Source organism: Gossypium hirsutum, chromosome A03, assembly GCF_007990345.1.
Source record: "Gossypium hirsutum isolate 1008001.06 chromosome A03, Gossypium_hirsutum_v2.1, whole genome shotgun sequence".
In the NCBI taxonomy this organism is placed as follows: domain Eukaryota; kingdom Viridiplantae; phylum Streptophyta; class Magnoliopsida; order Malvales; family Malvaceae; genus Gossypium; species Gossypium hirsutum.
The window spans coordinates 70296281-70320659 of NC_053426.1; the positions used below are offsets into that span (position 1 = coordinate 70296281).

At 32.3% G+C, this 24379-nt stretch overlaps 1 protein-coding gene and 1 long non-coding RNA gene across 8 annotated transcripts; both read left to right on the plus strand.

Moving 5' to 3' along the window:
• Positions 1–489: 489 nt before the first annotated feature.
• LOC107887385 (uncharacterized) lies at positions 490–4029 on the plus strand. Of its 6 annotated transcripts, none has more exons than XR_001681162.2 (9): positions 494–766; positions 886–963; positions 1279–1370; positions 1454–1506; positions 1603–1677; positions 2000–2047; positions 2793–2868; positions 3399–3550; positions 3676–4029. XR_001681162.2 is itself a non-coding variant. In XM_016811600.2 (7 exons), exons 4-7 carry the CDS (start codon positions 1661–1663, stop codon positions 3802–3804), a joined length of 270 nt encoding a protein of 89 aa, XP_016667089.1. In that variant the 5' UTR covers positions 493–766; positions 886–963; positions 1409–1506; positions 1603–1660; the 3' UTR covers positions 3805–4029. The 6 variants fall into 6 exon arrangements, 1 of the variants encoding a protein (XP_016667089.1); XR_005915057.1 differs by having other exon boundaries at positions 3399–3450; XR_001681161.2 differs by lacking the exon at positions 1279–1370 and having other exon boundaries at positions 490–766; positions 1409–1506.
• Positions 4030–9762: 5733 nt separating this feature from the next.
• Positions 9763–19443, plus strand: LOC107887386 (uncharacterized). Of its 2 annotated transcripts, XR_005915064.1 has the most exons (6): positions 9763–10111; positions 10222–10851; positions 11233–11344; positions 16897–16948; positions 17211–17265; positions 18722–19443. It is a non-coding gene; the product is annotated as an uncharacterized lncRNA (long non-coding RNA). The 2 variants fall into 2 exon arrangements; XR_005915059.1 differs by lacking the exon at positions 18722–19443 and having other exon boundaries at positions 17211–17424.
• Positions 19444–24379: the final 4936 nt, after the last annotated feature.

Below are 24379 nucleotides of genomic sequence, written 5' to 3' on the forward strand. Positions count from 1 at the left end.
TTTATGTAACAAAATTAATAAAATTTGATGTAATAACCAGTATGCCATTTATATAAAAATCTAAACAACTAATGCGGACCATACTTAAAACAATAATGCTTGTACTAATAAAATTTTCATAATATTTAATTATTTTAGTATATACGCATAATTTCCATGATTAACTTTATATCACATAATGTTATTAATGATAAAAAGATCTTTTTTTATTTTTTATCAAAATAATATTTTTATATGAAAATAATAAATATGATTTTATAAAATTATATAAACTAATTTTGTTATTATATATGTAATGTGCAACAGTAATTTATTAATAAAATTTTATTTTAATTTGAATGGGTTTAATTGATTTTTACAATAATTTTAAGAAGTTAGCGGCGCTAGCATAAAAACGCCGCAATAGATCACCTTTAGCGGCGTTTTTTTTAAAAACGCCACAACTGTCAAATTTTTTTAACCAAAACTTCGTCGTTTTAGTTTCATCCAATTTATTCGCTCCCGATAGCTGTTCTTTTTCCCCTTAACAAAATTTCCCTCATTCCATCTCTTCTCCTTTAATCCCTAAATTTTCATCCCCAAGTTCCCAACCCATTTGCCACCGAAGACGCCGACCGGACCACCTGCTGCATCGCCCTCGACTAACCTCTCTGCTGCGTCGCCGTCGCCTGCTCATCCTGCTCAGAAATGAGATTATATTTTTCACAACGGTAAATTAAATGGGAAGCGCCATGTACGACCTTACTACTTTGAGTTCGTCTCTCATGTTAGTTTTCTTTCTTTTTCCTGATTTCAGTTGTTAGCAAGTTTTTTAAAACCCCTAATTAAACCCTAATTCTGCTTATCTAATAAAAAATTGCGATTTTAATTGTTGATTTGGCACAGGTTAATAAACGATGGGAAGGTAAAACAATAGTGGATTTGTTCGCTCAAGAGTTCAGAGGTCGATCTAGAGATTACTATGTAAGTCATCAGTCTTTCCCCTTTTTTTCTTCTGGGCTAAATCTTTGTTTGACTGGAAATATGTAAAATAGAGAGCAGTGGAAGAATGGTTAATAATAATATATTTCCTGTTGGAATTTTGTGTTGATTTGTATTTTGGACCTAATAGGGGACACATATTGGGTGCTATTCATGATTTTGCATATGCTGTTTTACTAGAATCATGATTAACAAATGTACATGTGACGTATTGCTTAATGATATAATAAATTAAGCCAGAATGAAATATATCTAGTTTTGATTTTCTAATACGTTTATCTTTGCTTTTGATTGTAGATTATTTTTCTAGAAACAATATGCAATGATGAAAAGATTATTGAAAGAAATATTTGCCTTAAAATTCAACAAAGTCCTGACTATGCAGAAGAGTAAGGCTATTATCAATAACCTTTTACTTCTTGCTCAGATGAAAAGTTCTAGACTTGCTTATCAATCTAGTTTTGCGGGCCAGATTTCGAAGTTGGATCACAAGACTTTACAACCCGGTTAGCTAATTACGAAAAGGTAGTTCCTGAATTGCTTTTGTAGTTCTTCGTTAACATGTTTGCTTCGGATGCAGATTACCATTCTAAGGTGTACCTTTGTGCTTATTGTTACTAGGTTTATGAACCAGTTGATGAAGGGTCTTACATCAAAATGATTGATATGGCTAGTGGGCATGGTGGACAAATACAAGTTAAGTTCAAATCTCCTTCTTTTATATGGCTTTTGTGCTTCATGCATATGCATGTAGGATCAATGTTCATTGTGGCCATAACATGGTGTAACTAGTCTGTATTGTTGTACTTTTAGTTAAAAGTAGTTTCTGCAATATATGGAGAAAGTTGTCATTATAATGGCTTTGTTGTTCTTAAAGCTTTTTCTATCATATCTTTTGTTTCTTATTTCCTTAAAGTATTAATTCTTAAATGTTTACCCCTTCTCTTTCTCAACTTCTTAGATGATTTAATGGCTTTGCAATATGATCTAAGATTTTGCATGTTTTAACTGGATTCAGGTTAACAACATCAGTGGCTATCTTCCTGGACGAATCGTCTTCTTCTTGGTATGGTGTACAATAAGAAATGAGCTTCAATTATATCACATTATAAAGTCTACTTATTAAGTCCCTTTTCTCAGTTCCTTGTGTTTGTTATATTTGATGCAAAACTTTTATTGGTTGAAGGAACGACAACTCTTTTTATAAATTGGAGCTTTTAAAAATTTGGAGTCTCTTAAGTATTCTTTTTTCTTCTTGATATGGCTTAAATCATGATTAACATATCAAGTCTGGGTGAAATTATATCTGACAACATTAGGAACTGCACTTTTTTCTGCGTTATGTTGCAAGATATGGAAGGAAGCTTAAGACTTGTAACATTCAGATTCTACACCTGTTACATTAATTATTCTATATGTATCTTTTGTGACGATTACTCATCTCAGAAGTGCCTTTTTTTTTCTCTAGGAAGGCATCTGAACCTTCAATGAAATCTTAGCATCTACCATTTCTGGAGTGATATTTGATTTAAATGTTTACATTTACAATTTTCATATTATGATATACTTTTTTTTTCTATTATTTTGATGGCATTATATAACAGGTGGTTGCAATTTGTTTTCATCTTTCTTTTCTTCATGATATACTTTTATCAGAAGACTTATGTAATCAATATTTGTTTAATTTCCTGTCAGGAGAGAGATCCTCTTATATTTGATATTATTGTTCTGATTTCATTGTGCTTGCTAGATTAGCATATGCCAGTATCCAGTTTTAACTTACCAGGAAATTTCTTTTCCTGTTGCAACAGTGATACCGGAGAAATTTATATGAAGAAACTCGCAAACTTTGTTGAGAAGCGACTGGAATCTGAAAGGACTGCTTCTGTAAGCTTCACCTTGGTCAATACTTATTTGTTTACATTTATACCAAGCAAAGTTAATCACTTCTTTCAGAATTCAATTGCATCAATTTTACATTCCTTCCCCGTTCCATGTCCTGGTCCTTCTTTACATTTGGAAGCCTGCTTTATGTACTTGAAAAGTGGAGTTATCGCCTGTTGGCTATTATTTCTTTTGCTTGAGATAGTGTCATTTGGTAGTTTATTAATCTAAATTCAAAAAAGAAAAAAAAAAAGAAAAAGAAAATGCATGCAAAGTGCAGATCAGTTGAGTATATGTCAAAGATCTACATTTTGGTATCATCCGTTTTTTTTTTTATCAATTGGCATCCTGGTTTGAGTAAATCAAATTGTATAGATGTTATGGGATACTATTTCTTTAGATGTTATATATTTTGTAGCCTCCGTACTTGAAATAGGCATACATTACTGAAACTTTATCAAGCTTTACGGTGCAGAATATGTATACGCATTATTTATTTTTTGTGATTTTGTTGTTATCTGGATATGGACCAGCACCCTACAGAGAACAATTCCGATAGCAAGTCCAATTGATGGATTTCCAAAGGTTAGTGGGAAACCACAAGAAAGTAACTTATACATCCTTTCTTTCACATTCTAGCCCATTCTGGCTGCTGAATGAAGTATATATTGATATGTTAACAGAGGTATAGTTCTTCACACTTTTGATAGATACATCACATGTACATTTGTTAATTATGATTCTAGTAAAACAGCATATGCAAAATCATGAATAGCTCTTTTATGTTTTGACTGGTGGCAAATGGAACAGGAAAAACCAACTACACTAGATTGCGGTCCAAGAACAATTTGCAAGAGGCACATAATGACTAGCTCCAACCTCTACGAATGCTTGTGGGAGGCATTGCAGCAGCGAATAAGGATGATAACATGCAGTTGACACCGTATGTGCTATGAATCCGAATTCAGGTGTGACTTTTAGATATTTTATGTGCAAAAAAGTATTAGAGTGTCTTATATTTATATGTTAGTTAAGCAGATTATAGATAGAACCTGCAGTAGGATCAACTAATTAGTTGATCAAAAGCTACACCCTATTTTGTAATCGTCTACTTGCATATTTGCATATACTTAATAATAATCTCGTGTCAACTAATTATTCTAATTTTTTATTTAATTGTTTTGTTTCAACATTTTATTTTTATTTGAGTTGAAAGAAGAAAAACACAAATTGCAATTTTGACTTAGTTAATCAATTTAAATAATCAATGCTGATATTTCACATGGGAATTAAGCCCTTATTTCATTTAAGGAACTTTATTATAATATCTTATTTTATTGATATCTTTATATTTAATCTAATTTTTATTATTTATTTTAGTTTTGATTCTAAATTTTTATTTTTATTTTTATTTTAATATTTAAGATAACTTGAGTTCTAACTTTTGGATTTTAATTGTGTTATTAATTTATTATTTTAAATTCTAAATTTAAATTCATTAATTTTTGTATTTAGTTTTAAAGTTAAAGCTTTAATAGAAAATTTAATTTGATAATGAATTTTAATTTTTTCATATTTTTCATGACCTTTATAATATTTCGTAATATCTTTTTTCTGAATTTCATGACTTTTAGCGGCGTTTTTGAGAAAAGCGCCGCTAAAGGTCATGATCTTTAGCGGCGTTTGTGGAAAAAGCGCCGCTAAAGGTCGTGATCTTTAACGGCGTTTATTTGAAAAAACGTCGCAAGCTTTAGTGGCGCCATCTATAGCGGCGTTTTTTGCGGCACTTTTACAAGCGCCGCTAAAGACCTTAAAAAACCGCCGTTAAAAGTCAATTTTGCTGCAGTGAATAGGAGTAAGAAAATCCTATCTTCTCACTATTAAGGTTGGGTTCTCCTTCGATTAAGTACTTTGTTTTTCTAATCGCATCAATGTGTTCTTTAAGTGACGCCATTACTAACACAAGTTTCCTTAATTTCTTTTTTCTCAACGAAAATGGAAGTTAAGAGCAAGTACAGAGCAGAGAGTGGACTTAAAAAAGGAGGACCTTTTAGTTTCTCCCGTAGAAAAGAAAACCCCAATGCGAAGGTAACTTGTGGACATTATTGCAATAATACTTAAAGAGGAAGTCTATCAAACAGGAAAGAATGAAATGAAGAAACATAATAAGCTCACAAACCTGGGATTTACTTTGTCAAGTCTAAGAACCAAGGGTACAAGCAAAAGAGAAAAGCTGAAAAAAATGTGAAAGTATTTTTTTTATTTCATAATTATTTCATAAAATCAAACAATCAGAAAATAACTAAATACTAAAGCATAATAAACATTTAAAGGGAAGAAGAAGAAAAGAGAGACTCACCTGTGGAGAAGAAGAAGAACCAGAGGAAAATTAAGGTTCAGAAAAAAGAAAAAATGGGAAAAAAATGGGTTCTAACGTCTATTTGGAAGAAGAACAAATAAGGTTAAAAAAGTAATATCAGCCCAAAAATACTTTTGGCTGAAAAAAAGCACCAAATTTTTACTTTTTCATCTAAGAAAAATTACTTTTCTTAAGTTGAAAAAGTTTCTACTTTTACAGTATGTTCTTTAATGCTTTTAATATAAAAACACTTTTTATTCTAAAAGCCTATCTAAAAATCAAAGCCGAACGGGGCCTTAAGCGTTGAAGGGTGCTCGGTAAAACTCCAGTGCCATTTGATTCTTCCCTTCCCTTTTGCAGAGCCATCCAGCCATCTTCAAGCCAGAACCTATCTCACTAAAAATGACATCAACAATTTATGACGTTTATGGAACCCTTCCTTGTCTGAAAGCCATGGATTCTTTGGCCAACAAACCAACTCAAACCATCACTGATACTCAACTTTTGAACCAGGAACATCCTTTCAAACCACTATCTTGCATTCACTCATTGTTACATAGCAACCAATACACCTCCTAAACCAACCATAGTTGGAAGCTCTAAAATCTCTTACACTACCCGTATTAGTCCACAATACATTCATTCTGAAATTCCACTAGCATCCTTCACTAGTTAGGTGCGACCTCGTGACGGGTATAGCACCATCACTGCAGATCAACACCTCCATATCAGCCCAGCATGTGTTACCACTAAGTTAAAGGACTTTCATCTTTACCTACACTCAATCCTGTGATTCCAAGATCGAGCATTCTGCTTGTCACGTCCGATACACCGGATGTAAACAGTTTATCGTAAGTGTTCCCACCATCATCCCCAATAAGCAAGATGTTGTCAACTTCGTAGCAACCTGATCCTCATTCGCAGTGTGCTTCACAATTCCAATTCCTCTCTAATGGCGTTCGACAAAACACAAAAGCAATTGGAACAACTTCTGCAAATCCACAGGGAGCAGCAGAAGGTCTCAGCCCAACCAGTAAACCCTCTACACCTGACAAAAGCTTTGCTTCAACAATAGACCCTCCCCACAAGCAATGTAATCAAAGTGTGCTTCAAACCCACTTGAAGCGTAGAGCAGATGGTTACCAGCTAGAAGCTATGGATCTTGCTGAGTAGGTTGCTGTCCTGAAGCAAGAAATAAAAAGTTTGAAATAGCCAGCACGTAATAAGTTTAAATTGTTAGATGTTGCTCATGATTCATTATCATTGGTCATCTTGCAATTTCTAGTCTTGACTAATAAGGTGAAGCTGTCGCCAAAGAGGGTGCATTTGAACCAACTATTCTAATTTAAAAGGGGCGCATTTGAAGATTCAGAAATTTGACTTAATTAACTTTCATCTATATAAATAGGGTTAGCAAGAAAAATTGAAAGTCGATATGTGTTAAAGGTGTTTGTTCGAAATCGAATTAATTTTTATTTTTATTTAATTTAAGATTAGTTTTAAATTTTATAAAATAAAAATAAATATTATATATTTAAAATAGTCAAAATTACTTACAATTTCTATATAAATATATATTTAAAAATGCCGTATAAAAATTATTAATTATTTTTTATTTACTCGAAAAATTATTATTTTTTCAAGTATTTATAAAAAAAAACTTGGAAGCTTTTCTAAATAATAATAAAAATTTATAAAAAGTACATTTGATCAAAACAAGTTTAAAAATTCAAAATAAAAAATTAATATAAAAAGTTGATAACTAAATCGTATAGATAATTCCAAAATTCCAAAAAATTCAACTGAACTAAACTAATATCACCCCTAAATATAAATCTTGAATCATTAACTCACTTTGAGTTAATTTTTAGCAAAATCCTAAAAATATCCTTAGTGTACTCTAAGGCAACTTGAATAATGTTTACTAAAAGTGTAATATCTTCAATTACAGTTAGGGATGTGCAAAATTCGGTTAACCGACTGAATTCAGTTAATTGGTCGGTTAACTGAATTAATTCGATTGAGGGTCGGTTAAATTTTTTTTGAGTTTTTGGTTAACGGTTAATTCGGTTCGAAACTGGTCGGTTAATTAAATTTTTTCGGTTTAACTGAAAAAATTAATAAATAAAATTATAATATATAAATAGCCCACTATTCACTCAAACCCAATCCAACATAAACCCAAATACTCAATCTAATATATATTAACTCAAGTACCCAACCCAATCATAAAAATTATAAATAATTTAATAAATAAAAATAAAAATCTAAAACTAAAAATAAAAATAAAAAACATATAATTTTATACAAATAATTCGGTTAATTCGGTTAATTCAATTAATTTGGGTAATTCGGGTAATTCGGTTAATTCGGTTAATTTTATACTTATTTTAACCAAAAATTAAAAAACATATACTTTTCGGTTAATTCGGTTAACCGACCGAATTAACCGAAAAATTTTCGATTCTGTTAATTTTTTTGAAAAAATTTCGGTTCGGTTAACGGTTAGAAATTTTGAAAGGTCGGTTAATTCGGTTAATATTATTTCGGGTCGGTTAACCGATTGAACACCCAGCAAGAATAAATTGTACAAATATTCATCTAACTATAAAAATTTTCATTTTAGGTATCCAAAATAAAAAGTTTGTAATTTAAGTACTCACATTACATAGTTCGGTCAATTTGGTTACTAACAGCAAGCTGATGTGGTAGTTAAAAAAATCAGTATAATAATAAATTTGGCTCTCAATTTTTATATATTATGTCGATTTAGTGATAATTTTTAAAAGATTACCCTCAAAATTTACAAATGTTCTCAATTTTATCCTTATTCTAAAAAATATAAAAATCCATAAATATTTTCAAAAAAATATAATAATAAATTTAAATTTTGTATTGATAATATAAATAAAATAAAAAATCCTCCCCCAGCCCCACCCTCATCCCTTCTCCCTCCCCTCTTCAGCGTCCCTCTTTCTCTCCCTCTTCACCTTAATCTCATTTAATGTGAGACAATTAGGCCTGTTTTATAAGGAGGTGGGGGTTGGGGGTGGAGATGTTTGTAATATTGGCAAATAATATGCTCCCAACAAAAGCTGAGAATTCGAGAAAGTGAAAGTTGAGTATCTCTTAGGCAAATAAGGCCTTAATGCCCAAACTAGTCTTATGGTAAGCCAGGCAATTAGAATGCAAGGTAGGATAAATTTAATTTTTGGTTTTTGCAATGTGTTAATCAGTCTTATTACGATGGTTTATATACGGATAAAGTAGGAGGGTTTATTGCTTCAATTTCCTCAAGTCGTGGTTGCTGATCTACAGGGCTTCATACGGGCAATGCTTGCCTGCAACTCTCAATACCAGCGTACTTTTAGCAATGTGGCATTTCTCCCTACTCCAACATTCTTGTTATGGATCTTGTTAACTTTGCTTGAACTATAAACTCGGGATTTGTATTTCCTATTTACTCTTGTGTATGTTTAATTATTACTGAAATTTGGAAAAGGATATACATCAAAACCGGTATAGCTTTCATTACAACTCCACTTCTTTTTCTTGGTTTGTAGTTACATTATTAGACATTACAAAATCTTGGTGGAGGGGGTGGGGGAAAGGGAGAGGGAGAGGGAGAGGGACGGGGGTGGGGGTGGGGGTGGGGTGGGGGAAGTGGAGAAGGAGAGGGACGAGTTATGGGAGGGTTTATTTTTTTATTTTATTTAATGTTAATATAATTATTTTTATTTAATATTAATATTAATATAAAAATTAAATTTATTATTATATATTTTTGAAAATATTTATGCATTTTTATATGTTTTTTGATTTTTTTTAGAATTAAGATCAAATTAATATAATATGTAAAAGTTGAGAGTTAGATTTGTTATTGAACCAATTTTTTAACTGTTACATCAGTTTATAATTTACAATTTAAATAAAGTGACCAAAATGACTGAATTATGTAATATTGTTACCTAAAATAAAATTTTTAATTGTTAAATGATTATTTGTATAGTTTATATTTACAATAATAAAATTTTAGTTCCAATTAATTCATTAGAATCATAAGGTTTTGAACTATATATAAACTTATATCTTAATTATTTTAATATAAAACCCATAAATTGTTGTAATTTACCCATTCTGTTGTTTTCCAAACAGCATACGTACTCCATAGTAAAAATAAAAAAGTTATTGTCTTTACTTACAAAAAAATTTTCTTTTATTTTTCTTGATAGAAAATAAACTAAAAAAATTCAAAAATTCGTAATAGTCAGCAAAATTGGACAAATATGTCCATTTTCTTTTAATTAAGCCGGTTATTTTTTTTTAGAAATAAGCTGATTTTAGAAGAGAGAAAATAAAAGTACGGCCAACTAGAGCGCTTTCCACCAACAGTAAAAAATAATAGCTTTTTTTTGTCAACAAAACTAACTGATATTTATTAAACACGGCTCAAGGAAAAATTAACACTGAAACGTCACCATCATACAGCAATATGAAAGGACAGAGAAATAAATAAAGTCAAAAACTGCTGTAAAAAAATAAGCATTCCTAGAACCTACCAAAACCAACATCAAAAGAAAACACCTTAAGCCAAAAAAGAAACGATTCAAATATCAGCCAAACAGACGATTCTCTTCTCCTATTGAAAAGATCCTGAGATAAGGAAGAGGAGAGAATGAAGCTTTGAATCCATTGCTGGAGAATCGGTGAGTCAACACCATCTTCAAAGCCGAGTTAAAGCGAATCATGATGCCTCTGACGATCCATCCGCGTCATTTCCTTCACAGCGACTGGTACTCCATCTGCCTAGACACCGAAAATCTGTCTTCGCCGTCCTTCCATCGCCAGCGTGTGTGTCGTCCTCTTCACCAGTCGGGGCACAAATGTGTAAGTAATAGCATCAAAGCTTTCATTCAGAAGATTAATTTGATGTGTTATTGGCCGAATAACTAACTTGTCTTTTTTCTTTTTTTGAATGATCTTGATAACTGTTAAAGAGTCCCCCTCTATAAACAAGCGCCAGTAACCCCTCTCCACTGTAAACAGTAACACCCTTTCACATGCCCTTGCCTCCGCCAAGCAAGCGTCACTCACATTCAAAAACAGATAAGTTTCTGCCCCAACTATTTCACCTTCCGAGTCTCTGGCAATAACGGCTATAACAGCAAGTTGTAAATCATGTTGAAAAGCCGCATCAAAATTTAGTTTGAAAACTCCAGCAACAGGGGGTCTCCAGACCTCTTTAGCCATAGATCTAGGGGAAGGACTAGAAATCTCTTGATTTATGCTCAAATCACTACCATAACCTTGAATGAACCCTACCAATTCCTGCAAGGATGGCTTAACCCCTTCATGAACTAGCTTATTTCTTCTAAACCAGAGACTCCAAATAGAGATTACCAGTATTTGCTTCTGTTGGTCACTCGCATTAGAAGAATTTCGAATAAAACGATGCTTATAACTTGACAACTCTCTGAAATCTTACAACTGGATTTGAAGTGAGGCCCATACAGATTTTAGTAATTCACAATTCCACAACAAATGACCGGAATCCTCCAGATCTACCTTACACAAAGGACAGACAACATCAGTAGATAAAGACCTCCGCGCCAAATTACAGAAATGAGGTAACAGACCGTTAATAAGCCTCCAAATGTGAATTTTAATTTTCCCAAGAATGTTCAAACTCCATAGAGATTTGTAAAAACCCCTATAGTCAACACAGTTAGAGGATGTGTATGTATGAATATGTAGCAACTCTGTAGATAGAGCCCGATACCCACTTTTCATTGTATATTCCCCCAATCCTTCGTATTTCCAAACCAACATGTTTTCTACATTAGCACCAAAAATAGGAATAGATAGGATACGCTTTGTAATGGCTTCATCAACCAAATTATGGATCAGCTCCTTATCCCAAGTATTAGTCTCAGACTTAATTAACTGATTTACAGTGCTCCAATTAGGCAAAATCTTCTGAACTGATATTCTATTGCTCTCTTTTCCAGGCAACCAAGGGTCATTCCATATGTTGATTCGATCACCACTACCAACTCGCCACACCAGCCCTTCTGCCATCAGCTCCTGAGCACCGCAAATGCTTCTCTAGGTAAACGAAGGGTAAGACCCAACTTTCGCTGATAATAAGTCTGATGATGGATAATACTGAGCTTTTAAAACTTTGACTAAAAGACAATTCGACTACGATAAAATACGCCAAACCTGTTTTGCTAGCGGAGCCTTATTAAACAGAAACATATTTTTAAAACCCACCCCACCGTCACATTTCGTTCTATATAAAAATTCCCATGAACTCCAATATATACCCTTCGCGAGCTTGTTATTAGTCCACCAAAACTTGTTCATAATACATTCAAGCTTACGACAAAATAATTTTGGCATAAGAAAACACTGCATAACGTAGAGCGGAATGGCTTGTAATACCGACTTAATGAAGTCCTCCTTCCCCCCAATTGAAAGATAGTGCAAGCTCCAACCTTCTACTCATGTTCTGAATCTGTTAATAAAATGGGAGAAAGCCAAAGTTTTTTTTCGACCCACCATCATAGGCAAACCTAAGTACTTTTCTAGGCTTGAAGCTACCCGAACCCCTAAAAGGCTAGTAATATTCTCCCTTGTAATTGAGTCTACATTAGTCCCAAAGTAAATTAAGGACTTGTCAAAATTCACACGCTGCCTTGAAACCATTTCATACTCTCGAATGACATCTCAAACCACGCGAGCTCCCTCATAAGGAGCGTCTCCAAAAAGAATACAATCATCTACAAAAAACAAATAATTTATTGAAAAACGTTCCCTACCAATTGTCACACCCCTCATCAACCCATTCTGATTTGCTTCTTTGATAAGAGTAGAAAATCCCTCAGCACAGATGAGAAAAAGATAAGGACTGAGAGGGTCTCTCTGTCTGCCTTTTGAAGGCAAAAACCACTCTCTATTTGACCCATTAAGATTCACCGAATATGATATGGAACAAACACATCTCATAATCAGTACTATCCAATCAGCATGAAAACCCAGTTTAGTTATCATTCCCGCTAAAAAATCTCATTCAACCCGATCATACGCTTTACTTTTATCGAGTTTAAGCGCAAAATTCCCTTTCTTGCCACTTTTCTTCATCTTAAGAGAATGAAGGACCTCATAAGCAATGAGCACATTATCTGAGATAAGCCTTCTTGGGATAAAAGCCCCTTTGGCTTCATTGATACAACATCCCAAAACATTACTCATTCGATTCACCAAAATTTTCGCGATAATTTTTTAAATAACATTACAGAGACTTATGGGTCTAAATTGTGACAAATTTTTTGGCTTCTCAACCTTAGGGATCAGAACAATATGTGTCTTATTAATATCACCAATTTTATTTTTGCCATTCAGAATAGATAAACAATAGGAAGAGATATCAGGCCCAATTATGTGCCAGTACCTTTGGAAAAATATTGCGGGAAACCCATCTACCCCGGGGGCTTTCAAAGGTGCCATCATCTTGACTGCCGAACTAATCTCCTATTCGGTAAATAGTTTGCGAAGGGAATCATTCATACTTCCAAAAACTCTATTCTTCACAAGTCCAAGAACATGTTCGTCAAAACCTATCTCGAAAGCAAGATGTAATAATTCCTCAGTCGAAGAAATCCTCCTACCATTCCCATCATCTAACTTTACAATTCGGCCACGAAACTGGCGTTGAATAGCTATTTTATAAAAATAGCTAATATTTTTATCTCCATTTTTAAGCCAATTGTAGTGGGCCAAATTTGCCCGGCCCATTACAAACGAACCACAAAAATAATAATGACCCAATAATAATAATAGTCCAATATTAAATCCAAATACAAGACCAAAACTTAAAACAATCCATTTACAGGCTTTGACCCAATGACTAACCAAACCCAATTAACCCCAATGACCCAAGATCCAAATACAAGCCCGATAGGCCCAAAAAATTACAACCTCAGAACTCTAGGGTTCTTTTTCTCTCGCGCCACAGCCGAACTCAGCCTTCACACCTCCAACAGCCACGTCGACAGCTCTGTACACCCTAGCCTCCTGGCGCCACGCCCATGCCCTGTACTCTGTACCTGTAAACGAATGAGGCAAACACAGCAGCAAATACAAACAAAGAACGCATATTGTATTTTGTTTTTTTTCATTTTATTATTTTTTGTTCTCTTTCTTCTCGGCTATAAAGCCAGAATTTTTAATCTTTGTAAGGGTGACGAAAAGGATACGAACATACGCAAAGAAAAAAAACAAAGGCAATATACGCAGATATACAATACAAAAATTAGCAAAAAGGTGATTTTGAGTGCTCATACGTTCTTTCTCTCAATTTTGTTTCATCTTTCTTGGCTTTGCATGTGTTTTTTGAGTAGAATGAAGTCAAAACGAAAACTTACCTTCATGTAAGAGCCACCGGAATCCCTCATCTTCGCCGGCATCGAAGTTTAAGGAGGTTTCGAGGTTGAAATTGACAGACCATGGTGCTAGGATCGAAATAAGAAGGCAAAGGGACACCCTCGGATCACCATTCATCATTTGTGAGGAGGAAATGGTGGCTGAGCGGAGCAAGAACCTTACACTGTGTTTGGTTCGTCGTATTACCCAATCCATTACGCCCCGATTACGTGCGTATTACATTACGCCCCTATTCCGGCGTTTGGTTCGCTGTAATAGGTATTACGCGCGTAATCGGTTACGCCCCTAATCCCCAAATTCCCGTGTTTTCCAATCCCTTTCCAAATCGCTGTATTAGCTATTACTTCCGGCCTCCCTCCCCATCTCTCTGTTTTACCCTCCCTCCCTACCCGACCCTCTCCTCTTCCGTCCTAATCATTTTCTCCTCCCATTTCCCACTGCTTCCGTTGATTATTCTGTTGTCATCGTTTCTTCTCGTCTCGGCGTCTAATTTCCCTTCCCCATTTCCTCCCAACCCTATCTACGCCGCACACCAAAACTCTCTTTTTCTCTTCAATATATTCACAAAATTGGAAATTCCTGATAGCTTAATCCATTGAAAAAAGAGTGAAGCGTTTTTCGGGTCATCACGTAGCATCCAATATCAGGTGAGTTTTAATTCTGACCTAAAATAATCTGCCAATTGTAGTACATGTATCTCAATGTTTTTCCCAATTGTAGATAACCTCTCTGCATGCTTTTCTCTTTACTTTTTTAAGCTTAATCGTCACCTTAAGTGTTACCTGTTTTAGTTCCTACAAGTTAATTTCTGCTGAAATTGCTATTTTATTTTATTCATTGTTGCTTATTTCATCGAGATTATTGTGTATATGGATGCACTGCTTTTAAAGCTGCTTTCATTGGAATTATTGTATAATTGCGCTTGTGGCTTTTTACTCTTCAGTAGTTTAATGCTGATTTCATGGTTATGAATCTTTTATTCTTCAGTTGTTTTAGTTATCGAACGAGGTTATATTAGAAAAAGAACGAAGCATAAAACGAATATTAGACCAAAGAAAGAAAAAGATGGCAACTGAACATTTGTAATCTGCAATTTTCTCTTTTACTTCCATTGTTGCCTCTGCATAATTTTCAACTTTACTTAAAAGGAAAGAAGAATATATTCCAATAGGGATTCAATTAAAAGGGTAGACCAAAAATGGAAAGGCAGAGATATTGGTCTGGGATTTTCATTTTGTAAAGCTAATTGATGATTGCTCAACTTGTCCACTATCAACCCCTATTTTCTGTCACCAATTAAAAGAAAAAAAAAAGAGTCAATGATTTCATCAAAAGATGTGGCTTTTCATTTGATATCATAGATGTTTGATCCTATTTTTATTAATAAAATTCATCAAAATAACATTTTCCTTGTGCAAGAATTCTCCATTCAAGACTACCAGAATATATTCCATTTATATGGACAGTGACATAGCCATTAACAATGTCAACTAGAGTTTGCTTTTAAAAATATATAAATACCAAGAATTGTGTTCACCATTGGTGTGCATAAAAACTGAGAAGGAGAGAGGTCTTACATGATGAAAAGAGTCGTGCTTGGTAGCCAATGATGACTTGCCTGCATCTTTCAAAGAGGTTCAAAATCTCTGTATCAACCATGGAAAAGAACCAGAAGCTCTTTGTGAGGGTGCCAGGCAGTCACCTTGGCTAATCTAACAGGTTCTTGTCCCTCATGTTAGACTTTCTCTGCTTTGTCAATTATCTATCTGAAATTATTTATTTTTTTATAAAAAAAAGGGGTCATAGTCTGATATATAACAAACTGGGAAGATTCTCAGGTACTCAAAACTTTGGTATAATATGAAATGACATGTATTTCTGAGTATTTGCATAATCCAAAATAATAGTAATACATTGAAGTGATTTTGATTGAAATGAAGTTTTTGTGTGTTCACTGATCAAAAAGTTATGATAATGAGGCCTTGGCATTGGATCATGATAAAAAGGTAACACTTGTATCATACTAATAAATTCTGCAAATTTACATCTTGTAGATGCCATCAAGTATTGGATGACTTTTTAAATATACAGTGAAATTCTGCTCATTATAAATATTATATACATATATACAGTGAAATTTTGCCTTGCGGACTTCATTTAAATTAAGAAAGCTTACAAAAGACACTCCCTTTCCATTTTTTGTTATTCTTTGCTATGAGTTGGAGAAAGAATAAACAGGAAACTGTTTGCAGATTTTGTTTTATTTTTTCTGTACAGTATGGGGGCTTGGTTCTTTATTAGGAAGAATTATTGTAATGAAAAGAGGACACTTGCTCCTATCCTAACAGCCATTCCCTTTTTTAATGTTTAACAATGTTGCTTCTTTCTCTTTTAATTATCTCTTGGATACTGGCCAAGGAACATCAAATGATGATTACTTTGTTCGATGCTAAGCTTTGTCTTAACTATGAACCTCTAGAATCTAGATAATTGCATGCTATTGCTCATGCTATGAACTAGAAATTTTTGGTCATGTTTGATGATTGCATATCTAAAGCAAATGATGTTTCTCCTACATTCTTCAGCCAAATCATTGGCTAAATTAGCTTATCAATTGTTGTTGTCTCCTTTTGAAATTAGGTTTGATGGATAAATTATGAGCATCAAATCACTTTTGAAGTTAGTTTGAATCTTTTTGCTCGGTTGATGATACATATGCCTGCATTGTGTTGTTTGCTAATGGGGATGAATGTGGGGGAATTAGAGGCCAGTGGTTTGTTATGTATTAACTGAGTGCAACTTACTACATGTAGGATGTTAGGCACTGAATTTACTTAATATGGTTGGTTTTATGGTTGTGCCATGACTGCTTCCAGCATTCTTGAAAAACAAAAGAAAAATTATTATCTAGTCTTCTCATATTGTAATGAAAAGAGGACACTTGCTGGTTCGGCCTTTTATTAGGAAGAAAAGGGAGGTGAGAACTAATTACAAATAATGAGGGAAATGAGGAGGCAGTTCAGTGTAGGTTATTGAACTTGGAATTGGGTTTAATGGTTTGTCGCCTGGTATCATACAGAACAAAGAAAATCCAGTGAATCCTTTGAAAGCTATGCAATTGGACTTAATAGTTTCATAGTTCCCTCTTTTTGTGTTCCTGCTTATCAGTATCTGCTATAAGCCTATAACCAGTGGCTAAATGTTTTATTTTTCTTATGTTTTTGCAGTAAGAGAGAGGTTAATAAGAAAGTTCTCAAAGTTCCTGGAATAGAGCAGAAGGTAAGACTACTTTAGAAAGTTAACGGTCCATTTAAGTACTTAAAAGGTGATTGTTGCATAATTGTAAGTATTGATGATTGGTAGGCAAGGGGATTTAATAAACTATCTAGATACTGTTTTGATCGATATCATATTTAAAATATGGCTCATGGATGATGATTGGTGTATGGTTGTTCTGTGCTTTGATATACTATATTTAGCTATAGCATAAATATTTTCCCCAAAAAAAAAAAGGTTGATCCGAGCACTTTTCTCATTACAGGTAACATTTTTCCAACACTTCCACATCGCAGTCGTCCCAGATTTGAGCATTACAGGTTAGTATTGATGTAGCAGGTTCTGTTGTTTCCCAAATGAATATGGTTTTGTTTGTATGTTTGTAATGCTCATTAAAGCTTTTGTTTGTATGGTTATGATTATTGTTGCATGACCATTGTTCTTTTTGAATTTATCAGCCAAGTTATATGTTTTTACTATTAGGTAACATTTTTTTTAAAGAGCATTATGCCTACAAATCTTTTATGAGATAAATTTGTACATGTAAATGAGATAAAAGTTATATATTTTTTATGAAATTATATTACCATTTAAAATGTTATTATCTAGTTTTAAAACTTCAATTTCATTATTAAACTAAATCTTCATTCTTCATTTTATTTATTTTAAAATTAGAAAACCTTAACTAAACTAATCATCAATAAAAAAAATTTTCAATGATCAAACTTTGAACATGCTTTAAGTAACTAATCAATATATTTATACGATATCATTTTAGGTCAATTAATTTGGGTGATTTTAATTAACTAATCAATATATTTAAATGTCCAAATTATAATGAGTTTAGTTATAATCTAACAAATACCAACTTTCAAATTTTACCTCAATTAATTTTACCTCAATTATACATAATATATTAAAATTTAATATAAGTTTTTGAAGAAATTAAAAGCTCATGGATTATAATTAACCTTTTATGCACGCAATACATGTTATTTAAAACAAATGTTAATTGATTCAAACATTATTTTTCCCCTATAATGGAAATAATGTTATCTTAATTATAAAAATGGATAAATGGACTGAAATTTATTATTGTCTAATTCTATCTTAGATTTTAAGTCAATTACATTATACATAAAATATTCCTCATTCATAATATGATTTCCCTATAATACATAAATTATAATTGTGAAAGTGTAAGGAAGTTTTTAAAATTAATGTATATATAATATGATAAATAAAATTATACAAATTTTACTTAAAAAGTCAAATTTGGCTGTTAAATTAATAAATTCTATAGAATTTTGAAATTTTAATAATAATTTTTTGATGAAAAAATGCTAAACATGTATTTTAAACTTGATACTAGACAGATAAGTAACAATTCTTGTAAAAAATAAGTCCTCTTCAAAGTTATATATATTTTTACAAAATGAAATTACCATTTAAAATGTTATAAAAGTTATAAAACTTCAATTTCATTATTAAACCAAATTCTCATTCTTCATTTTACTTATTTTGAAATAAGAAAACCTTAATTAAACTAATCATCAGTAATTAAATATACTCTTTCATTATTATTTGGGTGATTGATAAAGAAATGAAATTAAAGTTGCAACGATATCATTTAGTAGATAATTTTTTGCTTCGTGTGTTCTAAATTTGTGCTGAAGATGCGGTTTGGGAGTCCTATTTAAAGGTAAGATTATTTCAAGTCTTTATTATATTATATTTACCAAACTTACGACTAATATGATTTCCTCATTTTTTTAGAGTCACAAAGAAGCCGCCCAATTCAGATTTCGTACTTTCCCTTACTATGACCAGCTTACTACCATATACGCAAGAGATCGAGCAACTGGGAGAGATGCTCATACAGCTGCTGATGTTCTTGAAGAAATACATGCTGATGATGAACGTACTACAGATATGAATGAAGAGAGAAACACATTCTATGACTGCGAAGCTGACGTCTCTTTAGATGACATGGATGTTTCTGGTACGGATCCGCGAGGAGATCGAGACCAAGGGGGTTCCTCATCTTCAAACAAGAGAAAGAAGAAATCTGATGCTCGTGATAATGTGTTTTCTTCATTTAATGAGGCTGCCACTTTGTTCGAGGAGAAAATCCAGGCCGTTGGCGATCAAATCAGTAGGAGTTTTGCCTCCGAGGTGGTAGTTCAGCAGAAGTCAGAACAACATATGGAAGAGAGAGCTTCAAATTTATATTCAGCCTTATGGTCAATTGAAGGTTTAACCGACGATCAGCGATATGATGCATTGAGTAAAATTCCCGACCATCCAACTCAAATGATCGTTTTCTTTAGTTTACCTTCAGTTGCCCGATTGGAATGGGTTAGGAGATTTCTTTCTTACCATTAAATATCAATGTTCAAACTTTTTGATGTTGTAAAACTATATAACATATGGATTTTAATGTACAATTTCATTTTCATCTAACCTTTTCTTAATATAAGTTAATTATGTTTATGCATAATATAATTCTCAAGTTATATATTGATTTTAGTAAATTCATATAATAACATTTTATTATTAAGAATTTTATGAAATTATATATCACTATATAATTATATTTAATATTAATTATTTTAAATTGTATAAATTCATATAAGAAAATTTTTATTATCAAGAATTTTATGAAATTATATATTATTATTAAATTATATGTAATAATTATTATTTTAAATTATACAAATTCATAAACTATAATCATATTAGTTATAATAATTTTAAATTTTATTAAATCATATATTTAATTAAATCATATTTAATATTAATTATTTGAAATTTTCTTTTATAGTATCATATATTATGATTTGAGTAAATTCATAGAAGAATTTTATTTATTAAGAATTTTATTAAATTATATATTTTAATTATAATATATTTAATAATAATTATGTTAATTTATATTTTACAGTATCATATATTATGATTTGAGTAAATTCATATTAAATTATATATTTTAATTATAATATATTTAATAATAATTATGTTTAAATATGATTAAATTATTTATTATTGATATTAATCTTATTAAAATTTAAATAACAATAACAATAATAATTTACCAAAACAAATTTATGCTAATTATTAAGAATTTTATTAAATTATATATTTTAATTAAAATATATTTAATAATAATTATGTTTAAATATGATTAAATTATTTATTATTGATAATAATAATCTTATTAAAATTTAAATAACAATAACAATAATCATTTACCAAAACAAATTTCTGCTAAGGGTATTCTAGTCATTTTAGTTTTTTCATTATGCTATTACACCTCTATTACACTCAACCAAACACAGGATTACTATTACGCCTCTATTCCATTACATTCAACCAAACAGTTGATTTGCTATTACACAGCTTTTCCATTACACCTCTATTCCATTACACCTCTAATCCAATACACCTCTAATCCAATACAGCGAACCAAACGTGCTGTTAGGGTTCTTTTTTTATTTGCTTTGGCCGAGTGTTTGGCTTTAAGGCCCCCTTTTAAACAACCCGAAACGGCACCTTCTGGAATATTAGGGGTCCGCGCGTCAACCCAAATGGCAACCCGGATCCGCGCCTACTCATTCGAAATGGGAAATTTGCGCCTTGGGTCCTCCGTATTCGCGCGAGCCTCCAATCACGCCTTATGCGCCTTGTTTTTTTTTGTTGATTTGGACTTGCGATTTGTGCCTTGTTGCAATTTGATCCACGCTTAAACACTGCGTTTCGGGGGATGGATTATTTCCATCTTGGGTCCCTACGCATTTGCGCGTGTAGCATATCCGTCCTTTTATAGTTACTGCTTTATTTTCAAATTACATCTCTTATTTTTAATTCTTTTTTAATTAAGTCTCTTCTCTTTATTATTTCTCTTCATGGCTTATTATCATTTCTTAGACACATCCAATATTTTCTTATTTTGTAAGTTTAATGGTTCGATTTCGTTTTTCTAAATCATCTTTGTAATGTTTTTATACACTATTGTATATACATATATTTTACATCAAAATTAATTTTTTTATTTCATATAAATATATTGTTAACCTATATTATTTTATACATATGGACTTTTTTGAATTTATTCTTATATTTTGTTATGTAATCCTACGTAAATTATTATCGTACATATGTACATGTTTATTGATACTCATATTTAATCTATATATATATATTACTAAATCCATGTATTATATACATCTAGTCCTCCTTATATAAGTATGCTTTAAGTCTATTATGTATATAATCTATAATAGAATTAATCTAGTCCTATACATATCATTATTTTCATGTCATTTTACATGTATTTGCTTTTAAATATATATATACATACGCTATTTATTTTAATAGATTTTTATTCAAAACACTTCTTGCTTTATGATTTATCAAGTATTTTCTTTATGTGTATATGAAATAATTTTGGTAACCTCATTTTTGTGATTTTAAAATTATTGTTTTTTTTGAATATTTCTTTACATTATATTACTTTGTGTTTTATATAGTCCCTTATTTAAACCTTTGATATAAAGGTAAGTATATACTTTTTAGACTAACTTAAAGTTTTTTATATATTGTTATTAATCTAATGATTATTTTCAAAGCTATCTATATGTATATATGTTTTATGAATATACTTTGTGTATCATGTTTTGCCCTATATCTTCATTATCCTTTTGTATTATATACTATTTAAATTTTCATGTACTTTGTCAACTTCTAAATGTATTTGTGTTTAAAATATTTTACGTACAATTTAATTTAAACTTCCATTTTCTAATATCTATTTCAATAGTTATGTATGTTCCTAGTTTTTATTCAAACTTGTCAACTTATATAGCATGAGTTTGTTAATCTTATACCACTTCGACCTTTAAATTCCATTTTGTTTTGCATGTACTTTATTGGTTGTTTCATATATATATATACATTCCTTGCATGGTATCCAGCTTATTAAATTGTTAATTATTATTCATATGTGATTGTAATTAGGTTATAATTTTTAGATTAATTATATTTAATTGCTTATTCTGCTAGTCGATTAATATTCTTATTCATCAAACATCGTGCCATCATATGTGCCTTTTACACCATATCATCGTTTCACTTGATTTTTCAAATGTGGTTCTATAACACCCAAATTTTATGATTAATTTCGTCTTATTTCAAATCGAATTAATAAGTCTTAAGCTAGCTTTATAATCATTCATTCAAAAATTCTTCAAAACGAAGACGATATTTGATGTTTGGCAATTCGCGGAATCGTGCCCTAACGTGTTGGGTTGCAATTTCGCATTTGCTCAAAATAATCGAATACCACTTCAAAATTTCACTCATGTCTTTTAAAATCCCTAAAACGAATGCGATATGCGATATTTGGCAATTCATGGAATCGTGCCCCAACGTGTTGGGTAGCAATTTCCCATTTGTTTAAAATAATCAAATATCCCTTCAAAATTTTACTCAAATCTTCTGAAAATCCTTTAAAACGAAGGTAATACTCGGTGTTTGACAATTCGGGAATCATGCCCTTTCGTGCTGGGTTGTGATTTCTCGTTTGTCCAAAACAATTGAATATTCCTTTAGGTTTTCATTCATGATTATTAAAAATCTTTGAAAACGAAGGCGATGTTCGATATTTGGCGATTTGAGAATCGAGGCCTATCGTGCTGGGTTGCGCTTTTTCATTTGCTCTAAACAATCAAAGATCCCTTCGGAATTTCACTCATATTTTCTAAGGTGAGGCAATGTTCGATGTTCGGAAATTCGAGGAATCGTGCCCCACTGTGCTGGGTTTCAGTTTTTTTTATTGGACCAAATAGCTGGGCATCCTTTTGTTAATTTCAAATTATAGACTTTCGGACGTCGAAACAAGAAGATTTTTGGCAACCCACTCGGGTTATTCAAACGTTATTAAAAAAGAACCACATTTCAAAAACGTTGTTAATTTTAGACATAAGGACAGTATTTAATCGATTTGGTACCAATTTTGGGCGTAGTGAGGGTGCTAACCCTTCCTCATATGTAACCGACTCCCGAGCCCGTTTTCTAAAATTTTTGTAGACCCTAATCTGTGTTTTAGTAAACCGAAAATGTTTTATTAGAATAACCAAATCCTTAGGTGATCCGATCACACCAAAACAAAAGATCGGTGGTGACTCCACGTTTTATTTTCAAAAAAGTTCGATTCCCCATTTTTATTAAACTCAAAATATTTTAAATAAAAAGATGGTTTCGACAGCTTGGCGACTCCACTGGGGATCGGAGAGAGTCTAGCCATAAAATCGATTATTTACTATTCTTTTGTCAAAGATCGAAAATTTATTTAAAAAAAAATTCATGTATCTTTCGATTACATTTGATTGTATGATTGTTTTGGTGCGGGTCTTGTAGAATAGTACTGCATTTCATTGCATGACCACTGTGGTCACACCTTCTAAGTGAGAGTAAGAAACTACGCTTTCGTAAGGTTTTCACATCCGCATGGGCTAGTGGATTGCCTCCGGGGTACATCCGTACCTATGACTTCGCGAGATTTTCATCTCTGCATGGTCATAGGGAAATGTATCCCCCCGAACTGAACTCGATCTATATGAGCCTATAATGGGTGAGGATTGAGGAATCTGCTGGTTCAGGTACCTTATCCCTAGAACTAAACCACATATAGTGAACCTTAGGAGCTATCCTTGGGTGGAGCCGCGTCGAGCCCTAGTACTTACCCATATATGCGTTATAATTATCGTTTATGTGCTTTCATTTTATCGCTATTATTTGATACTAACCGGTGTTTTGTTTTGATTGTCTTTTTTGCATGACATTGCATACTAAAGGAGGTGTTAATTCGTATTCAATTACTAAGTTAGAAAGTTTGACATGGAGAATGAATTTCTTAGTAAATTCGAGGATAATGCGGCCGTTCGTGCATGGTCGGAGAGGCTACAATCAGATAGAGAGGATAACTAGGCAGAAGGGTATTTATCGGAGCTGCTGGATTTCACTCGCGTCAATGTCGTACAGAATGAACTGCAAGAGTTGAGAGACATTTGGGCTAGTTGGGATGAAGGAATCAAGTAGTTGTTTTACCAAAGCTATGGTGACATATCCTACCTGCTAGACATTAGAGTGGATAAGTATTTGTTCCGAGCCTTGGTGCAGTTTTGGAATTCTGCGTACAAGTGTTTCACTTTTGGAGAAGTGGATTTGGTACCTACTATGGAGGAATACACTACTTTGCTCAGGTGTCTCAAAATTCAGGTCCGGAAAACTTATGCCCGGGTTTTTAGTAGTCAGACGTTCGTGAAGAAACTGATGAGCATTTCTAGGATGAGCGAGCCTTGGGTCACTGCTCGGATTCAGCAAAAAAGAGATAACAAATATATCCCTTGGGAGAATTTGCGAGATTTGATCTTG